This window comes from Dipodomys ordii, unplaced genomic scaffold, assembly GCF_000151885.1.
Source record: "Dipodomys ordii isolate 6190 unplaced genomic scaffold, Dord_2.0 Scaffold35, whole genome shotgun sequence".
Taxonomy (NCBI): domain Eukaryota; kingdom Metazoa; phylum Chordata; class Mammalia; order Rodentia; family Heteromyidae; genus Dipodomys; species Dipodomys ordii.
The window spans coordinates 4,913,808-4,929,940 of NW_012267251.1; the positions used below are offsets into that span (position 1 = coordinate 4,913,808).

Here is a 16,133-nt window from a genome sequence, read left to right on the forward strand (position 1 = left end):
AGGAACAAGAAACCAAGCTACAGCATCTTCGATAACCACCTGTGACAAAGATTCTCCTACTACTAACAGCATGGGTTAATTTTGCCTAGACACAAATGGCATCATTAAGCTTATTTTCTTTTATGCCTGGTCCCTTTTGTCTAACACTTACTTTTCAGATTCATCCATATTTTGAGATTTGGCCAATAGTTTCTTTCCTAATCATATTCCATTCTGTGATCACGCCACCAATAATTTATTCATGCCACTGATCATTGAAAACAATGGGTAATTTACTTTAAGGAAATCATAGGCTATCTGCTTATTTTCGAAGATTTTTATTTGAAAACTTTGAAACAGAACCTCTTTTTGATTCTGCCATTGATATTTTGCTACAGTCTCTTAAGTGCTTCAATCAGTTCAACTTTTAAAGTATCTCCAGGATTTTTGTATTTTGCGTAATTGAAAGTTTGTATCCTCTGACCAATACATCTCTATCCCATACTCTACCCTACCATTTCCCTAAGCAAGGGCACTTTGCTCTGCTTCTGTTTGAGTATTTTAAATACCACCTGTGAGAGAATGGAGTACTCATCTTTCCATGTCTGCCCATTTCAACCAACACAATCCAAGGCCATTCATGATGTCATAAAGAAGCCATTGTAGTTACTTTGTTGCTCTCCTTTACTGACTCACCCATCTCCATGGACATTAGATGGTTTCCATACATGGGCTATTGTGTATAATACTGAAGTGGGCCTTGTTTTTGTCTTGTTTTAATCCAATGGATAAGAAGCTAGACTGGAGAGGGGCTGTGTGGTCTTTTATAATAACCCATTCTTGCAGGGACTGTGAGCCTCAACCGACCCATTCAGCAAGATCAGTAGGGATCCACTGAGAGGGTGAAGTCCGCACACAGTGCTTAGTCTCCACCTCTTAGAGGTTCCACCTCAACCCTGCCAGCAAGGAACCAGGCTTCCACCAATCCATCTCAGAGGGATGAACTGTATCTAATGCCTGACGGTTAGTTTGTTTCTAAATTTATTAGAACTTTAAATCAGAAATGTGCCCATTTTTCTTTTGTCCAATCTGTTAGCACACATCATGGCTCATGAAGTTCTTCTATGGTTCTTTTGATTGTTGTGCGGTCAGGACATTCCTGGGGCTTGTGTATCCTGCCAGGAACCCGGGGTAGAGAGCAAAGAATGAACTTCCCCCTCCACATCCCACACATACGTTCTGTGAACTGTGTCGGTTTGCTTTGTACTGTTGTGTGTTGTCATAAGCAAATATTTGTCATTGTTTTTGCCCTTGTCTGTTACTAACCGTCATTTTCATGCCCTCATGACACTATGGCCACTCTTCATAACTGTCTTTATAATTACCTTCAGTAGTGAGATTGATATTTTCATTTGCATTTAGGTTTTTTAGCAACTTTTTGTTTCAACTTCAACAATTCCCATTAGTGTTTTTGATAAAACTGATCTAGTGCCAATAATATACTTATACTGGTCAATTAAGTCTTAATGGTATCACTTACCAAAATTATTTATTTATACTAAAATTCTGTTAAATGAAGAAAAAGTAATGGGAGAGTCATGATGAAAATATAATGCTTGGAAAATACTTAGCACTAAGAGCTCCTAACATACTTTATAGTTTGCCAAATTCTCCAATATAAAATTTAATACATCAATATATTATTTATCAAAGCAAAACTATAAGTAAAAAAAAAAATCAGACTACTTAGGTTTAATCCTTAAATTGCCCCAACAAATTACCTAAGTAAATAGTCGTTCTAGCTAATTCTGATTTATTTCAAACAGTTATAATTTTTATGGTGTCCATAGATAAACAAATTTTGGAATTTCAAACCATCATAATTCGTTTCTGTGACCCCTAAGTAACACAGACACTTTGTAGGTGACCTAAAACTATGCAAAAAGAGAAAAGATTTACTTTCAAAACTGGAAAACTCCAAGTCTATGGTGCATAAACAGACAAGTTCTTATTAAAAAGCAAGATGCACTCATCCCATGGCAAGTTGCAGCCCCCAGCAGTTAAACGGAGGATCTTGGTCATATCCAGTGGGCAGGGGCCAGGCCAGGATTCCCATTGGGAAGCTGCTTGCCTGTCTAGAGGCTTCAGCCAGGAAGATACAAATGGGATACAAATTCCATTTGCAGGATTATTTTATAGTCTCCCCATATATTAAGTGTGCAGACAGAATCTTCAATTTCTAACATTTGTTATTTTAAAAAATGCCTCAACTTATAAGTAAAACAAGGGTGCTTTGTCGGTGGGAATGTAAGCTTGTTCAACCAGTCTGAAAAGCAGTGTGGAGGTTCCTCAAAAAAATTAAACATAAAACTATGATCGTTATGATTCAGCATTTCTACTCCTGGACATTTACCCAAGAATTACAAACCAGGATACAGTAAAGGCACCGGTACAACCATGTTTAATGCAGCACTATTCACCTTCATCAGCCTAGATGCCCCTCAATGGACGAATGGATCAATAATATGTGGTATATATTCACAATGGAATTTTACTATCCATTAGAAAAAATGGTATTGTGTCATTTGTAAAGAAAGTAGAGGACCTGAAAAATTATACTAAGTGAAATCAGGCCCTTACATGTGGAAGCCAGATACACTGGGGTGCTATGCAAATGTATCAACTGAAATAAGGTAGACTCAAGAGAATTCAAATAGTACAATTCTCTATAAAGGGGTAAAGTCAAAGTTCAGAAAAATAAAATATCAGGAAGCAGGTCCTCAAAAGGGATGGGGTGAAGTCAAGGAAAATGAAGATGAGGAGAGGGGGGTATGTAGTCTAGAAGCCAATGGTATGCTACAAAGTTGAGAAAAGTGAGGGAAGGGATAGATAGGGGAGAGATGGGTGAGAATGTTGAAAGGGGTGACTTTAATCAAGATATACTGTGTTAATAAACTACTCTGTTAAATGGCAGTTCCTTTGTTTCCTTCTGGAATAGGACTACATTCAAACTAATATAATACTTTAAGATAGTAGATATGAATAACAGCATTGTAATCTTGTGACATACTAGCCTGTTAAATATGTAAAACTAAAACCAAGGAAGAATTTAATAAATTCGAGTTATTTAAAATATGAGTTTATTTTTAATACAAAGTCAGATTTTAAAAACTATACAGCAAAAGCAGGAAGACACTTTACATACTCATGATCAGCTACAATATTTCTTTAGACTGTCCACACTGAAAATATTTACATTTACTAATAAGGGATGCCAAGTGTATCCATCAGCATTTGAATAGCTTGCAGGGAATTTTTCACTTCATCCACATTGTCTCTTCTCAAAACCCAAGCTGGTTCCAGCCTGTTTTAAAAATGGACGTCCGATTAGTAAAAGTTTTCTCTTAACCTGTGACTCTTCTGAAAACATCCTATTCCTTCCTTCCTTCCTTCCTTCCTTCCTTCCTTCCTTCCTTCCTGCCTGCCTGCCTGCCTGCCTGCCTGCCTCCCCTTCCTCCTTCCTTCTTTCCTTCCTCTTTCCTTCTTCCTTACCTACCTCTCTTCCTAAGGTATGAGAATGTTACAGCCCTGCTCCTTTTTAGTATTAAGACTCTTCTAATGACATTGTCTTCTTCAAAGCTTATGTTTTTACCACTGCCTTTTGTCATCTGCCAAACACAATTTCTTTTCTGTTCTTGGCCTTTGCTCCATTGCTATCTCCATTCTCAGTAAAGTCAACATTCCTTTGGCCTACGGGCCAACAGGAAGTGGAATGTGTCAGTTCTCCCTCCATTCCTCCTCATCCAATCCTTTCTCACATGGCCTTTGTGGGACATTGTCTCACTAGACACTGTCTTGATCAGAAAGCATATTGCCACTGAAAGAGGTTTGTTCTCCACTTCTCAGTCACTTGTGTCACCTGCATTCGCAAGGACACTGATCTAATTCCTTCACTCCAGAGACCTCCAGTTCACTCAGCCTCAACAGGTCATCCATCGTCCTTCTCACTTCCTCCTTCATCAACTTAGCTCACCAATGTCTTCCCCCTCTGCAGATGCCATTAACTCCACTTATCCCTCCTACTAAAGTCATCTGCAAATTGAATAAAAACACCTGCTTTCTCCATCCCTGCACAGATGAATACCACTCAGTTACAACTACACAACTAGTCTGGAATGTTGCTTTGCCATTTGCAGGCCTAAAAGGGGGCATTTGAAATCACCTCAGGTGCTCCTTTTCTCTCCAGGATACCCATTTTAATCCCGTTTCTCTTTCAAACATCCCCTCCACTTCTGTTAAGCTACTTCTGAAGATGCTGGATTTATAATCTCCTGCTTCACTGAGAAATGTATCATTCAGAGGAAGTTTGGGTATCTTCTCATATAAATTCCTCCTACATACATTTCTTGACTGCTAAACCAAACATCAATGAGTGGACAAAGTCTGTTGTGAGCATACAACAGCAGAGTACTGAGTGGAGTCGTCAATGCTGACCATTTCCCAAACCAGTGAAACACCAGTGTGCTGTACTAGCCTGGCTCTTCTGCTCAGCAGGGTTCTGCTCTTCCCAAGGTGCACTTGTACTTTCCTCATTTCTGTCGTATTTCCCAGGCTTTTCCAAAACAAAACATGTGAGTCACCATTTCCCCCACTCTATCTTCAGCTTTAACTTCACTTGTCATCGCTCAGGACCCTGCTATTGCATACCAGAGGTGATTTCCAGTCAGTCTCCTTCAGAACTCTGTTCTACACTCTATCTGAGCAAAGTTGTCAGGCTTGTGTGAAGCTGTTACAGCAGCCTACAATAACTAACGTAAGGAGTATTGTAGGAGGACTAGAAACTGACATCTTGGCTAAGAGATATAGCATTTCTGAAAGCCATTAAAAAGTAGACACTAATATTACTGTGGAAAACAAAAATGATATGCCAAAATTACAATAGTCACCTTGGTGTTACCAAATACCCAAAGTTCGAGTAGTATTACTTCATTATCTCCTTTAGGGTTACCAAAAACACCACCCCGGTTCTATGCTGTTTCTCCACTGTCAAGAATATTACCATGTTCAGGCAAGGTAGTTCATTTCTATAGTCCTACTTACTCAGGAGGTCCTCTGCTCAAGAAAAGTCAGGGTAAAAAGTTAACAATCTCAACAAAAACAAATTGGGCGTGATGGCATATAACTAGACTCCCAGCTACACCAAGGTAAAAGGAGATCTACTTGGACAAAAATGGGAAGACTTTGAGAAAATAACCACAGGCAAAAAGGACTGGGAAATTGGCTCAAATGGTAGAGCACTCAAAGTCTTAAAAATCAACCCCTAGTACCACCCCCCAAAATCCCTCACTTATGGTAAGCAGTAAGACAAAGTAGTGGTGACAAAGCATTAGACTGCTTACCTGGAGACTATCCTGGTCCTCATGGGTGTTTCTGGAAGTAAGGGCATGCAGACAGAAGCACTTTTCTTTTGTTTACCGGGTATTCTCTCTATATTCATCTTATGCTTACGAGCAGTGAGTTTGTAGATACTATAAATACAGTCAACAACTTTGGCTCTAATTCTTACATCCTAAAAGAGAAAAGATACATTTATTAAAACCTAAAATTACATTTTTCTCTATCTTCCTAGAATAGCAAAATCAATTATCATCACCAATATACAGTAAGTTCTTGAGCTTTAACAATCAAGAGCAAAGCACTCTAACTTCGGCAGGTGGATTAATTTAAATTATGAACAAATTTTACAAAAGTCAATTATAAGAAAGACAAATATCCCAAAGTTATACCTGACTCCAGATTGAGCACAGAAGGGACATGCAATCAAGTAAACCAGTCGTTTGAACCTGACCTCCTTCTCAAAGCTCATAACCTCCCTAGCTAGGTAAACACAACCTCTTGAGCAGGCCACCACAAATGTACCCTTTCACCATCCTGAGATAGGCCCTCCTGAATCCATTCCCCATTCAGTAGCCAGGGTGATGTTATAGTTTACACAGATGAAACCACTCTTGGGTTAAAATTCTTTCATTGTTTCCACTGTTACCAAAACCAAGGCAACAATCTGAACAATCTAGTCCCAGGTTATGGTTACTCCAAGTTCATTGTTACAACTGGGGACAAAGGCAAAGGCCACAGAAAAATCTTGAAATACTTACGATTGCAAAAGGAGGACAGAGAAATGTGTGTATGTACACATATACTGACAAAAAAGAAAAACAAAAAACATAACTGATGAATACTTACAGAGGCTCGATTTCTTGCCTTCAACAAGACAGCCAACAAACAACAAGTTTTTGTAAAAATGCTGCCACTCTTGTCTGCCACTTTATCACCAGGCTTCTCTCGGTACATCTGCAAAAGCTCCAAGAGCGTGTCCACACAATTTTCTACCTCGTAAACTGCTGAAGTCGTCTTCTCGTACTTGAAGAGAAGAGACTCTAATTAGAAGTAATAATAAAAACATTTTTTTAAACAGACCAGCCAGCAAGAAAGTTCAGGGCCAACCTTTGTTTCCAATGCTGAGTCTGCTTCTATGCATATTTGCCTCTTCACCTTTTCTTTCCCTTCTACCTCCCAGTCCCACAATCAATACACACATGCATACATAACTCAAATCTGAAATCACAAAGGACATCTCGAAATAAATAAAAGCAAGGTGCTCAATATGAGGCCATTTTAGTAAATAAATCTCTGAGGACAAAGGTAAATTTTCTGGAATAACTGTAGTTTAAGATAACAAATAAAAGGAAGACCTAATTTAGGTCAACTGCTTGCTTCTTGACAGAAAAATGAGCTTGCTGTCAAATAAAACAGTAATTTTGAGTCTCCAATATGGTTTTGAATAACTCATTTATTCACTTGGATCAGTAGATTTACACTGAAATTTGCATGATAACAATTTTTGTTATGGCAAAAATTTCAAAAAATCAGTAACTAACCTTATAATGAATATTTATAGAAGCATTTCAGACCTAACTCATTTAATCTAGACAATAGCATCAAGACAGATATACTGCTACTATTTTGACAGTTGAGGAAAGTAATGCACAATGAGACAGACCTATGACCAGCAGATCTGGGATTCAAATCCAAGTCTTTGGCATTGGTTTTGAGTTCTTGGTGACTACTTCTCAATATAAAAATACCAGGTCAATGTGGTTTTAAGTGTGTAGGAAACTAAATCTTCTATCCCAGTGCCTTGGATTGCACTCAGCTTCTAGAAGTAGTAGTATCCCTTCTCTATAAAATGGATTAGGAATTACTTTAGAGGAACATTAACTGGATTAAATTAAATAATGAGTGAAGATATCTGCATGTAGACATGAAAAATAAACGTTCATTACTAGTAATATAATAAAGACAAAACTAAACTGTACAAATACTACTGTTTCCACATAGAGCTATGCTAACAGAGTAAGCATTGTTCCTCACTGGGACTCATGAGCGTAGATGATCAATTTTTTGAATAATAAGTATTTCATTGCTAACATTGACACCTACCTTAGCAACATGAAGTAAGACTTGAATGGCATATCTGATGACTTCCATACATGGAACACTACGATTACAACTTCGGATTAAAACAAATATTTTAGACACTGCTCCACCATTTGCCATGTTCTCACAACAAAGTGGAGACAATCTAGTCACTACCTCTGAAAGGGAATGAGAAAAAACCACAATAAAAAAATGAGTAAATCCATGCCAGGCACCGCTGGCTCATACCTGTAATCCTAGCCACACAGGAGGCAGCTGTATGAAGCAAGCCTGGACAAGAAATACAAAGAGACTCTTATTTCCAGTTAACCACCAAAAAGCTGGAAGTAGACCTGTGGTTCAGGACACACACACACGCAAGCACACACGCACGCACGCAAACTCAGCACTCCTCATTTTAAACAAGATGTGATTATGACAAACTCACCCAGGTGCTTTAAAGCCTCAAGAATGACAGAAAGGTGCTTTGATGTGGAAAGATAGTGAAGAGCCAGAGCAGTTCTTTTGTAGAGCTTGTCTTCTTCTCGAATCTCCTGGTTGACGGCTTGAAGACTCAATCGTATAGCTTTAATTTTCTTACAATCACTTTTTTTCCTCAAAGAGTAACCTCTCCATAATGCCTTCGAAAATAAAGCCAAATGGCTTCATTACAGCCAGTAACATTTTCACAATTAACACAATGTAAATAATTTTTCCTCAAATTCATATAATACACCAGAACCATTACAATTAAAACATTAGTATGGCTCTAATGTTATACTAAAACTACAGAATTTTCACTTACCTGAATCTTGATGATTCTACTATTCAATTTTTCCTTTCTTTTGCAAAGAAGAAATTGGCGCACTGCTTTCTGTATTACCGATGCAGCTCTGTTTTGGTGTCTCAGACGTTCCTGAACTTCATGCTCAATTTCAATCAACCTTTTCTGTTGCATTTTTTTTCGAAACCATCTCTGTTTAAAACATAGGAATGTTTTTTTCCCCTCATTTTTACGTCAGGTTTTTTAATTGTACAAACACATGCACACACACTTGCACACATACAAACATGATAGGTAAAGAATGGCAAATACTTCCTGATCCATCTTGGTGACAATCCCTCAGTCCCACTTGGTGCAAACCTTCCCAAGCCTGTGTTGGATGTACAGTCCTGCCTTTATTTTACAACTTATGTAAAACTTCTATCAAACTGCATTGCTTTGCAATTTGTGTTTTCCAGCCAGTACTTCATATGTAAATATGCTAATATATACAAATAAGATTCTTCTCCAGGATTTACAATGATTATCAATCATACTAGAAAAGGACATCAGATACAAAAATGGGAAAAGTATATTAAAAAAAATTTGTTTTGGTTGGTTGTGGGGCTTGAACTCAGGACTTGGCCATTGTCCCTCAGCTTTTCAGCTCAACGTTAGAGCTCTACCACTTAAGCCACAGTGCCACTCCCAAAAAACATTTTTAAAAGTACACAACAAGAATAAGAACTTTGAGGGGGCTGGAAAGGTAGCTCAGTGGTAGAGCGCTTGCCTTGCATGCCTGAGGTCCTGGGTTCGATTCCTCAGTACCACATAAGTAAAAAGAAAAAAAAAGGTGGAAGTGGTGCTGTGGCTCAAGTGGTAGAGCACTAGCCTTGAGCTGAAGAGCTGAGGGACAGCGCCCAGGCCCAGAGTTCAGGCCCTACAACCGGACCCCCCCCCAAAAAAAAAAAAGAATAAGAACTTTGATGACTAACAAATGTAAAAAATATTTTAGAACTGTTAGCAATCAAATAAACCCAAAACAAAAACAAGAGAATCATTCCAACTCATTTCAATGGCAAAACAATCAGGATGTCTTTGGAGGCCACTGTTGGCCAGGATGGAGGAACAGAGGCTCCCAGACTTTAGCAGCAGGCAAGTAAATGAGCATGATTACATCCCAGAATAATTCAAAACTTTATTTCTATGACATAAAATATCAACCAATTTCTAACCCTCAAATCATGCTGGTAGTTACACAATGACAGCCTAATATATGGCCACAGAATAAGACATTTGAAAGTGGTCAATTATCCTAATTTTTCAACAAAAATATTTTATCTTACAGTTTTACTGCAGAGGAAAAGCTAACCTGAATACAGATGACTGAATCCACATGCGTCTCGGCACTCCTCACAGCCCTGTAACGTCTATAAGCTCTCTGAATTCTAAGGGCAGACAGGTGGAAAAATGCAGCTGCAGTGAAGGGAAGGAGGCGAATTCGAGCCTTCTGTTCTATACTCTAGAGAAGAGAGAATTAAAAAGTACCATATTAGTAATCGCATATCTAAAAAAAAATCAGTGTTTATTTTGTAGAAATGAATTAACTATTACAATTATTTGCATTTTAATCTAAAGTACCTATAATTATTTATTATACAATATTTCTAATAGTGTTAACTCGTAAGTCAGGGTACAGAAGCAAAATTATATTTTGGACCCTACCCTAAAGAGAAACAGCATTTAGATTAAGTGGACTACACAATTAACAACTAGGTGAGCTGGAGAATGGTGTGTTTCACAGATATGAAAAGGTGATAAAGCAATTATTTCTAAACCCATGCACAAACTCCCGCCAAAACTGAGCACCAGGCTCAACAGATAACTGTTGGTCTCTTCCCTCTTGATTCTTTTCATTGTGGGGGAAAACAGACCCACAGCACCCTCGCTAGATATGAGAAGTAGAGTGGCCATATTAAAGCTTCTAGCAGCTCTGAGAACCACACACTGGAGCAAAAGCATGCCCTAGGCTGCCCAGAGAAATAGCTGCCCAAGGGTACCAATTAAAATGGCCTTAATTAAGTCAAGGTACGCGTGTTTTACAAACTTCCACCTACAAATGGAAGGACCTTGGACCCATCACTTCTGTAAATGCTTCCTATCCTTCATCGTGAGCAACTACTTCATACGATTGCTATCAAATGCTGGTCTATGTTAAGTGCCAGTAGTAAGAGTAATAATTGTGGTTCTATATAGTGATAGCAAATATTAGATCAACACTGAAATTTGTAAGTAAAATTTTAATTTAATAAAAATTAGGTATCGTATTTATTCTACAACTTTATATGAAAAATTTTAAACATCTAAAGAACATGTTATTACATTATACTATCTTCTACTCATTACAATTTTCTCCAGACTGTTTATTTTCACTGAAGTCATCTCAAACTTTAAAGAATATTATATGTGTGTGTGTGTGTGTGTGTACACATACTCGGAAAAAAACACTAAGAAATGGCATTTTTACAGAGGAATATAATTTTTAATTGACTGCAATAGAAGTCTGTAAGACCAATGCCCATTTGGGTTTTGAGAATATTTGTTTTCTGTTTCCTGTATAAATGAGTTTTTATTTCACCTACTTTTCCTGTGATTTGTTCACGAGTGACTCTTCCAGAAAGCACTGCTCTCCATTTTCTCTGTATGATAACTACTGATACTCTCATCTTCAAAAACCTAAAAAGTAGTTGTTAGAAAGAAATCTCAAAATACTAATCTATTCAATAAATGTTTATTGCTGCCCACACCTTTAAGTACTGAGAAAATATAAGAAAAACATTGACATTATAAAAACAAGTGAAAAACATATAATCCATACTTTCGTTCCTGCAGTCAGAATTGTACACACATACAGGGGCCAGGAGAGGGGAGAGGAGAGAGAGGAGAGGAGAGGGAAGGAGAAAGGGGCAGGGGAGAAGGAAGAAAAAGAGGAGGAACTGTTTATCAATTGATAACACTCATTGAGTAAAAATGTGGCATGAGAAATAATTCTGAACAAGATCAATAGAAAGTAATGAGAGGGGTCCAAAGAAAATCCTAGATAAAAGGGTGCAAGTTTAAATAGAAAATGAAAGCTGAGTTTCAGAGAAGACATGATTGTTAAGAAGACAGCATCAAATCCAAAAGGGACATTCATATGAAAATAGTGCATTTTAATATGTCCTTGGGTATTGAAGAAAAAATCCAAAATATGAGCTTCTTTTATTACCATGTTTTTTAGAAAATAAGGCTCAGCATCACTGAGAAAAAGCCACTATTTGGTCCAGAAAAACAAGATAGAAGTCATTAACAAGGACAGTAAGAACTGTAATCTATAATTAAGCCCCACATGGAATTGGTCCAGGAGTTCCTCAAACTGTGATATGCCCTCCTAAAAAGGACTTCAAAACAAGCACTGATGCAATAATTCTGAGTTATGCAGACAAGGGGGGTAATTACAGTCATCATCAGTAAGGATAAAGAGTATAGAGAAGGGCCAGGCATGAAGGTGTGGACCTTTAATCACTGCAATGGGAAGAGAAGCTAAGAAACCATGAGTTCAACACCAGCCTGGCCTACACACAGGAAACCCTTGTCTCAAAAACGAAACCCAAGGAATGAGGATATAGCTCAGTAATTTAGTACCAGCCGAGTATGTACACCAAGCTAGGTTTGATCCTCAGCACCATACAGAAGAGTATGGAGAATACAGAATTAAAAAAAAAAAAGTATAAAAAGAAATTTTCCCAGAAGTTAATTTTAAAAAATGGTTGAATAGGGGCTGGGAAGGTGGCTCAGTGGTAGAGCGCTTGCCTTGCATGCTCAAGACCCTGGGTTCGATTCCTCAGCACCACATAAGCAAACAGAAAAAAAGCCGGAAGTGGCGCTGTGGCTCAAGTGGTAGAGCGCTAGCCTTGAGCTGAAGAGCTGAGGGACAGCGCCCAGGCCCAGAGTTCAGGCCCCATGACCGGACCCAAAAAAAAAAAAAATGGTTGAATGCACTAGTAAGGAATCAGGAAAAAAACATTTTATTCACTTCCTGCTTTCATCTTTTCCTGAAATCCTACGCACTTGAATTAAACACGAACTAAATTGTAGTATCAAACCTATGCTGCATCTCTAAAGCATTAGAAAAGCCCAAGGAATATACTAGTTTTCCAATAAAGAAAACACCCCCACCACACACACACACAGAGGGAAGAAAAAAAAACAAAACATGATCTAAGCATTGCAAATATTTAAGAGAAAAACCCACCCACTACTATTTGCACTAGGACTTGGCTACTGCACATGGCTGTGATACATTACCGGGTCCTCTCCTGCTTGGCGTGGAAGTAACGCTGAACAATTTTAACAGCGTTTAATATGGCTAAATATTCTCTGCGTGCTCTCCAACCCCTATACCAGGCTTGAATCTTGCAGGTGGCATTCACTTCATGTACGTATTTCTTGGCTTTGTATCTTCTCCATGCAGCCTATTAAACACATCAATACAACAAGGATGAAATATCTGTCCATCTCTCTGAGAACAAGGCACTTGCTGTTGTGAACACCTACTATGTGCTTTATCACACAGGCCCTGAAGCTGGCTGCTAGCCCACCCTAGCAGGGGCCAGTTATGTGTGATTCAAGTCTTTGCCTCAACCCACCACTGAGAAACGGAAAAGAAATGAACACATCCCCTAGCCCATCTCTCCGGAGAAAGGACAAAGTGGAACCAGATCCCACTCTGTACATGCTCTGTTGTGTTTGGCCTGCCGCAGACTCCTAAAAGCTCCTTCTGACCATCCAATTTTGGTAGACCTGTGGCTAACTAAAACTATCAGCTACAAATTACTGAAGTAAGCACCAAAACTATAAGTGAAAAACTAGGAATAATAAGAGAAGTAGCAGCCTTTTCTCTAACTTAGGGATGGGGAAATCAAGAACCTAGAGAAATCAAGTTAATGTCACACAGGAAAATACAGTAGGGGAGCTATCCTGGTGAATATTTGGAAAGATCTTGTGGAAAGATGATGGAGCTCTCTTATTAGTGTTCCTCATACTAATTATGGGGGGAGGGGGAGAGGCAGGAGCTGCCACTGGTACTGTTGGAAACTGCAGGTGATCTCAGCAGTGGAGACAACCGTTATAAGCAAAAAGGCCCCTGTGTGAAATACAATTTTATAATTTAATTCCGTAAGAAAACTGATTTTTCTCCCTAGGATGGTTATTTTGGCCCCTCGTGCATCTAACATCTTGGTCCACCTCTCCATCCTGCACATTTGGAACTGGAGTATTCTCTCCTTTGTCTCTCAACCCTTGGCTTCTGAACACCATAATCTTTTAAGTTTTCTTCTTTCCCTCTTATTAACATTTTTTGGCTGCTTCTCCAAATATCCTTAATTTTTATATTCTGTCCAAAGCTTTGTCCTTCTTAAACTTTTATAACTTGTCTTAATCTGGAAGATAAAAGCTCAGTGTTTTATTTTTATAACCCAAGGCTATCCATAATTTTACTTCCGCTATGGCAAGCCCAGGTTTTTAATCACTATTTGTTGTCCTCTCTGTTCCTCGTCTCCCTCCACCCCACCACCCCACATTACCTCCTCCATCTGGAATGATCTCTCCAAACACTTTGTTTATAAGACTATTTCTAATGCATCCTTTAGCCTAACATTTCAATTTAAATGGCATCCACTCCAGGAAGCTTTTCCTGGCCAGAAATAACTTCAGCCTGTTTCCAGCAACATATACTTCTCATTAAAATTGTCCTTTCTTGTTCACTTCAGTTCTCACTCAGCCTCACACTCAGGACAGATGCATCACTTTACCAGCACTAGCATCTTGAATGAAAACCTAAGCTCAGCATTAGGAAGATAGCAAAGTAATACCTGTAGGCTGAAATCTGAGCAGGCAGAACAGAAACAGATTAGATCTCAGGTTCATTTCTTGGATTCATTTCATTCTTCCTGAACACCTACCAATTAATTTCCCCTTTCTCAGTTCTCTATTTTAAAAGAGAGGTAATACCCCACATTTTTCACACCCTGAGAAGTTGATTAAACAAAATAAGTGCTTCAAAGCCAAAAGTGCTAAGCCTTGAATAAAGTCTAGCTATCGTAGTAGGTTGGGTTTAGAGATCAGTAGAGGAATGTTATCCTGTTTGACGTGTACTGTAAAAATAACATTTCATCTTCAATTTTTTCACATTAAAAATAAGAAACATTCTTCCAGCAGGGCTGTAATGAGAACCAGCCAAGCGAAGCATCGGGAAAGTCCCAGAGGATTCCAGTTATGATGTCACAGCTCAGTTATTACCAGTGTTGCTTCCCATTAGCAAGTACTCCACACTCCACTTCAAAATAACCAGACTGTTATTCTTCATGACCTCAAGTTCATTCATCGTCAACTAACAGACCTAAAAGGTATCTCTATAAGTTAAATATACAAATACCTGAATTTTTATGGCACTAGTTTTAATTTTCTGAAACTTCCTTTTCTGTATGAATCTTCTCATTCCAGCTTGAATCATGATAACACGGCTCCTGGTTTGTAAATAAACTTGTCTTTGGTGTTTTGTAGACAGAAAGGCTCTGTAGTGGTTCTGTAAAACCAACACAGCTTTCCTATATAGTAAAAACTGTTTTCTGGTTTTCCAGGTCCTGAAACACTGTTGTAAGGTGACAGCAGCTCTCCTCTGTCGAAGAAAACTTGTGCGATGAACAGCCATGTGCAGGAAGGACTGAATCCGTAGGGCCGCACGCTCCTGTGCTTGTAGGTCAGGACAAGGGCTCTGCATGGGCACAGTGGCCCTCTCAGATGGATACTCTGTTTCCTGTGAACAAGCAAATCAACGGTGTTGCACACCCGTCTTCTAACTGTAACTAACAGCCCCACTTTGAACAGCCTCACCTGAGTTTTAATTCTGTAATAATGAAGTGTAGTGTAGAGTGGTTATTAAGTTTTTTGTTTTGTGCCCATATTGGGGCCTGGGCACTGACTCTTAGCTTTTACTAAGCCTAGTGCTCTGCCACTTGTGCCAGTTCACTTCTGTGTATGTGCGTGTGTGGTTAATTGCACTTTTCTGCCCACATTGCTCAGATCTCAGCCTCCTGAGTAGCTAGGATTACAGGCATAGGCAACTCCTCAGTTTGAGTTCTAATTCTGTTACAGCTGAGTATAGTCAGCTAACAGGGACACATCATTTCTTGAGACATCTATTTTTTGGCTTCTGCCTAAATGTTATGCATCTTTTTAAAAGTAGCTTGAATACTTTGTGCAGATTTCTGAACTGTTAATTTTTCTTGTCATTTTTACTCTGACATACAGTATAGACTTTATGTCAGGGTTTGTTGTTTGTTTTTAAAACCGGATAAACAACTCAATCTTGTGAACCAGGTATAATGAATGGCTTGGCAGCCAGGTGGCTGTGACGATGTCCCTTCTTACCTTAAATCCTCGGTAAGGCAAGTCTACTGAGGCAGCGGCTTGGGAGTATGCTGCAGCTGATGCTCTGTATCTTCTCTGGACAGAAATGACGGCAGCTCTCAGGCAAAGATAACGTCTTCTGGTTTTACAGGCTTTGAAATACTTCTGAATAACAACGGCAGCCTCATGTTCTTTCTCAGCCTGTTTCCTTCTGGTCATGTCTTGAAAACTGGCATCAGTGCAACTTGCCTGGAACTGAAGAGCTTTCTGTTTTTTACTTGTCCTATAATGTTCTTGTATTACTCTTGTAGCCCACTGAACTTTCTGGTAGAAACAATACTGCTTAGACATTCGATATGTGCTTTGTATGATGACAGCAGCCCTGTATTTTTTCCTTAGAAGCTGTCTTGCTTTCATTCCTCTATAAGCAGCTTGAATGACCACAGCGGAATGCCATCGTCTAGTA

General features: G+C 38.8%; 1 protein-coding gene across 1 annotated transcript in view; it reads right to left on the reverse strand.

The window, feature by feature from the left end:
- Positions 1-3,114: 3,114 nt before the first annotated feature.
- The window catches only part of Aspm (asp (abnormal spindle) homolog, microcephaly associated (Drosophila)), a gene marked incomplete at its 5' end in the record, with an annotated part of 40,708 nt that continues 27,689 nt past the window's right edge, over positions 3,115-16,133 (reverse strand). Inside the window, 11 exons of the mRNA XM_013017296.1 lie at positions 3,115-3,343; positions 5,379-5,548; positions 6,223-6,399; positions 7,480-7,634; positions 7,904-8,096; positions 8,261-8,431; positions 9,591-9,740; positions 10,861-10,954; positions 12,566-12,732; positions 14,694-15,074; positions 15,689-16,071. Coding sequence (XP_012872750.1) covers positions 3,241-3,343; positions 5,379-5,548; positions 6,223-6,399; positions 7,480-7,634; positions 7,904-8,096; positions 8,261-8,431; positions 9,591-9,740; positions 10,861-10,954; positions 12,566-12,732; positions 14,694-15,074; positions 15,689-16,071 — 2,144 coding nt within the window. The remainder of the gene's footprint in view (positions 3,344-5,378; positions 5,549-6,222; positions 6,400-7,479; positions 7,635-7,903; positions 8,097-8,260; positions 8,432-9,590; positions 9,741-10,860; positions 10,955-12,565; positions 12,733-14,693; positions 15,075-15,688; positions 16,072-16,133) is intronic.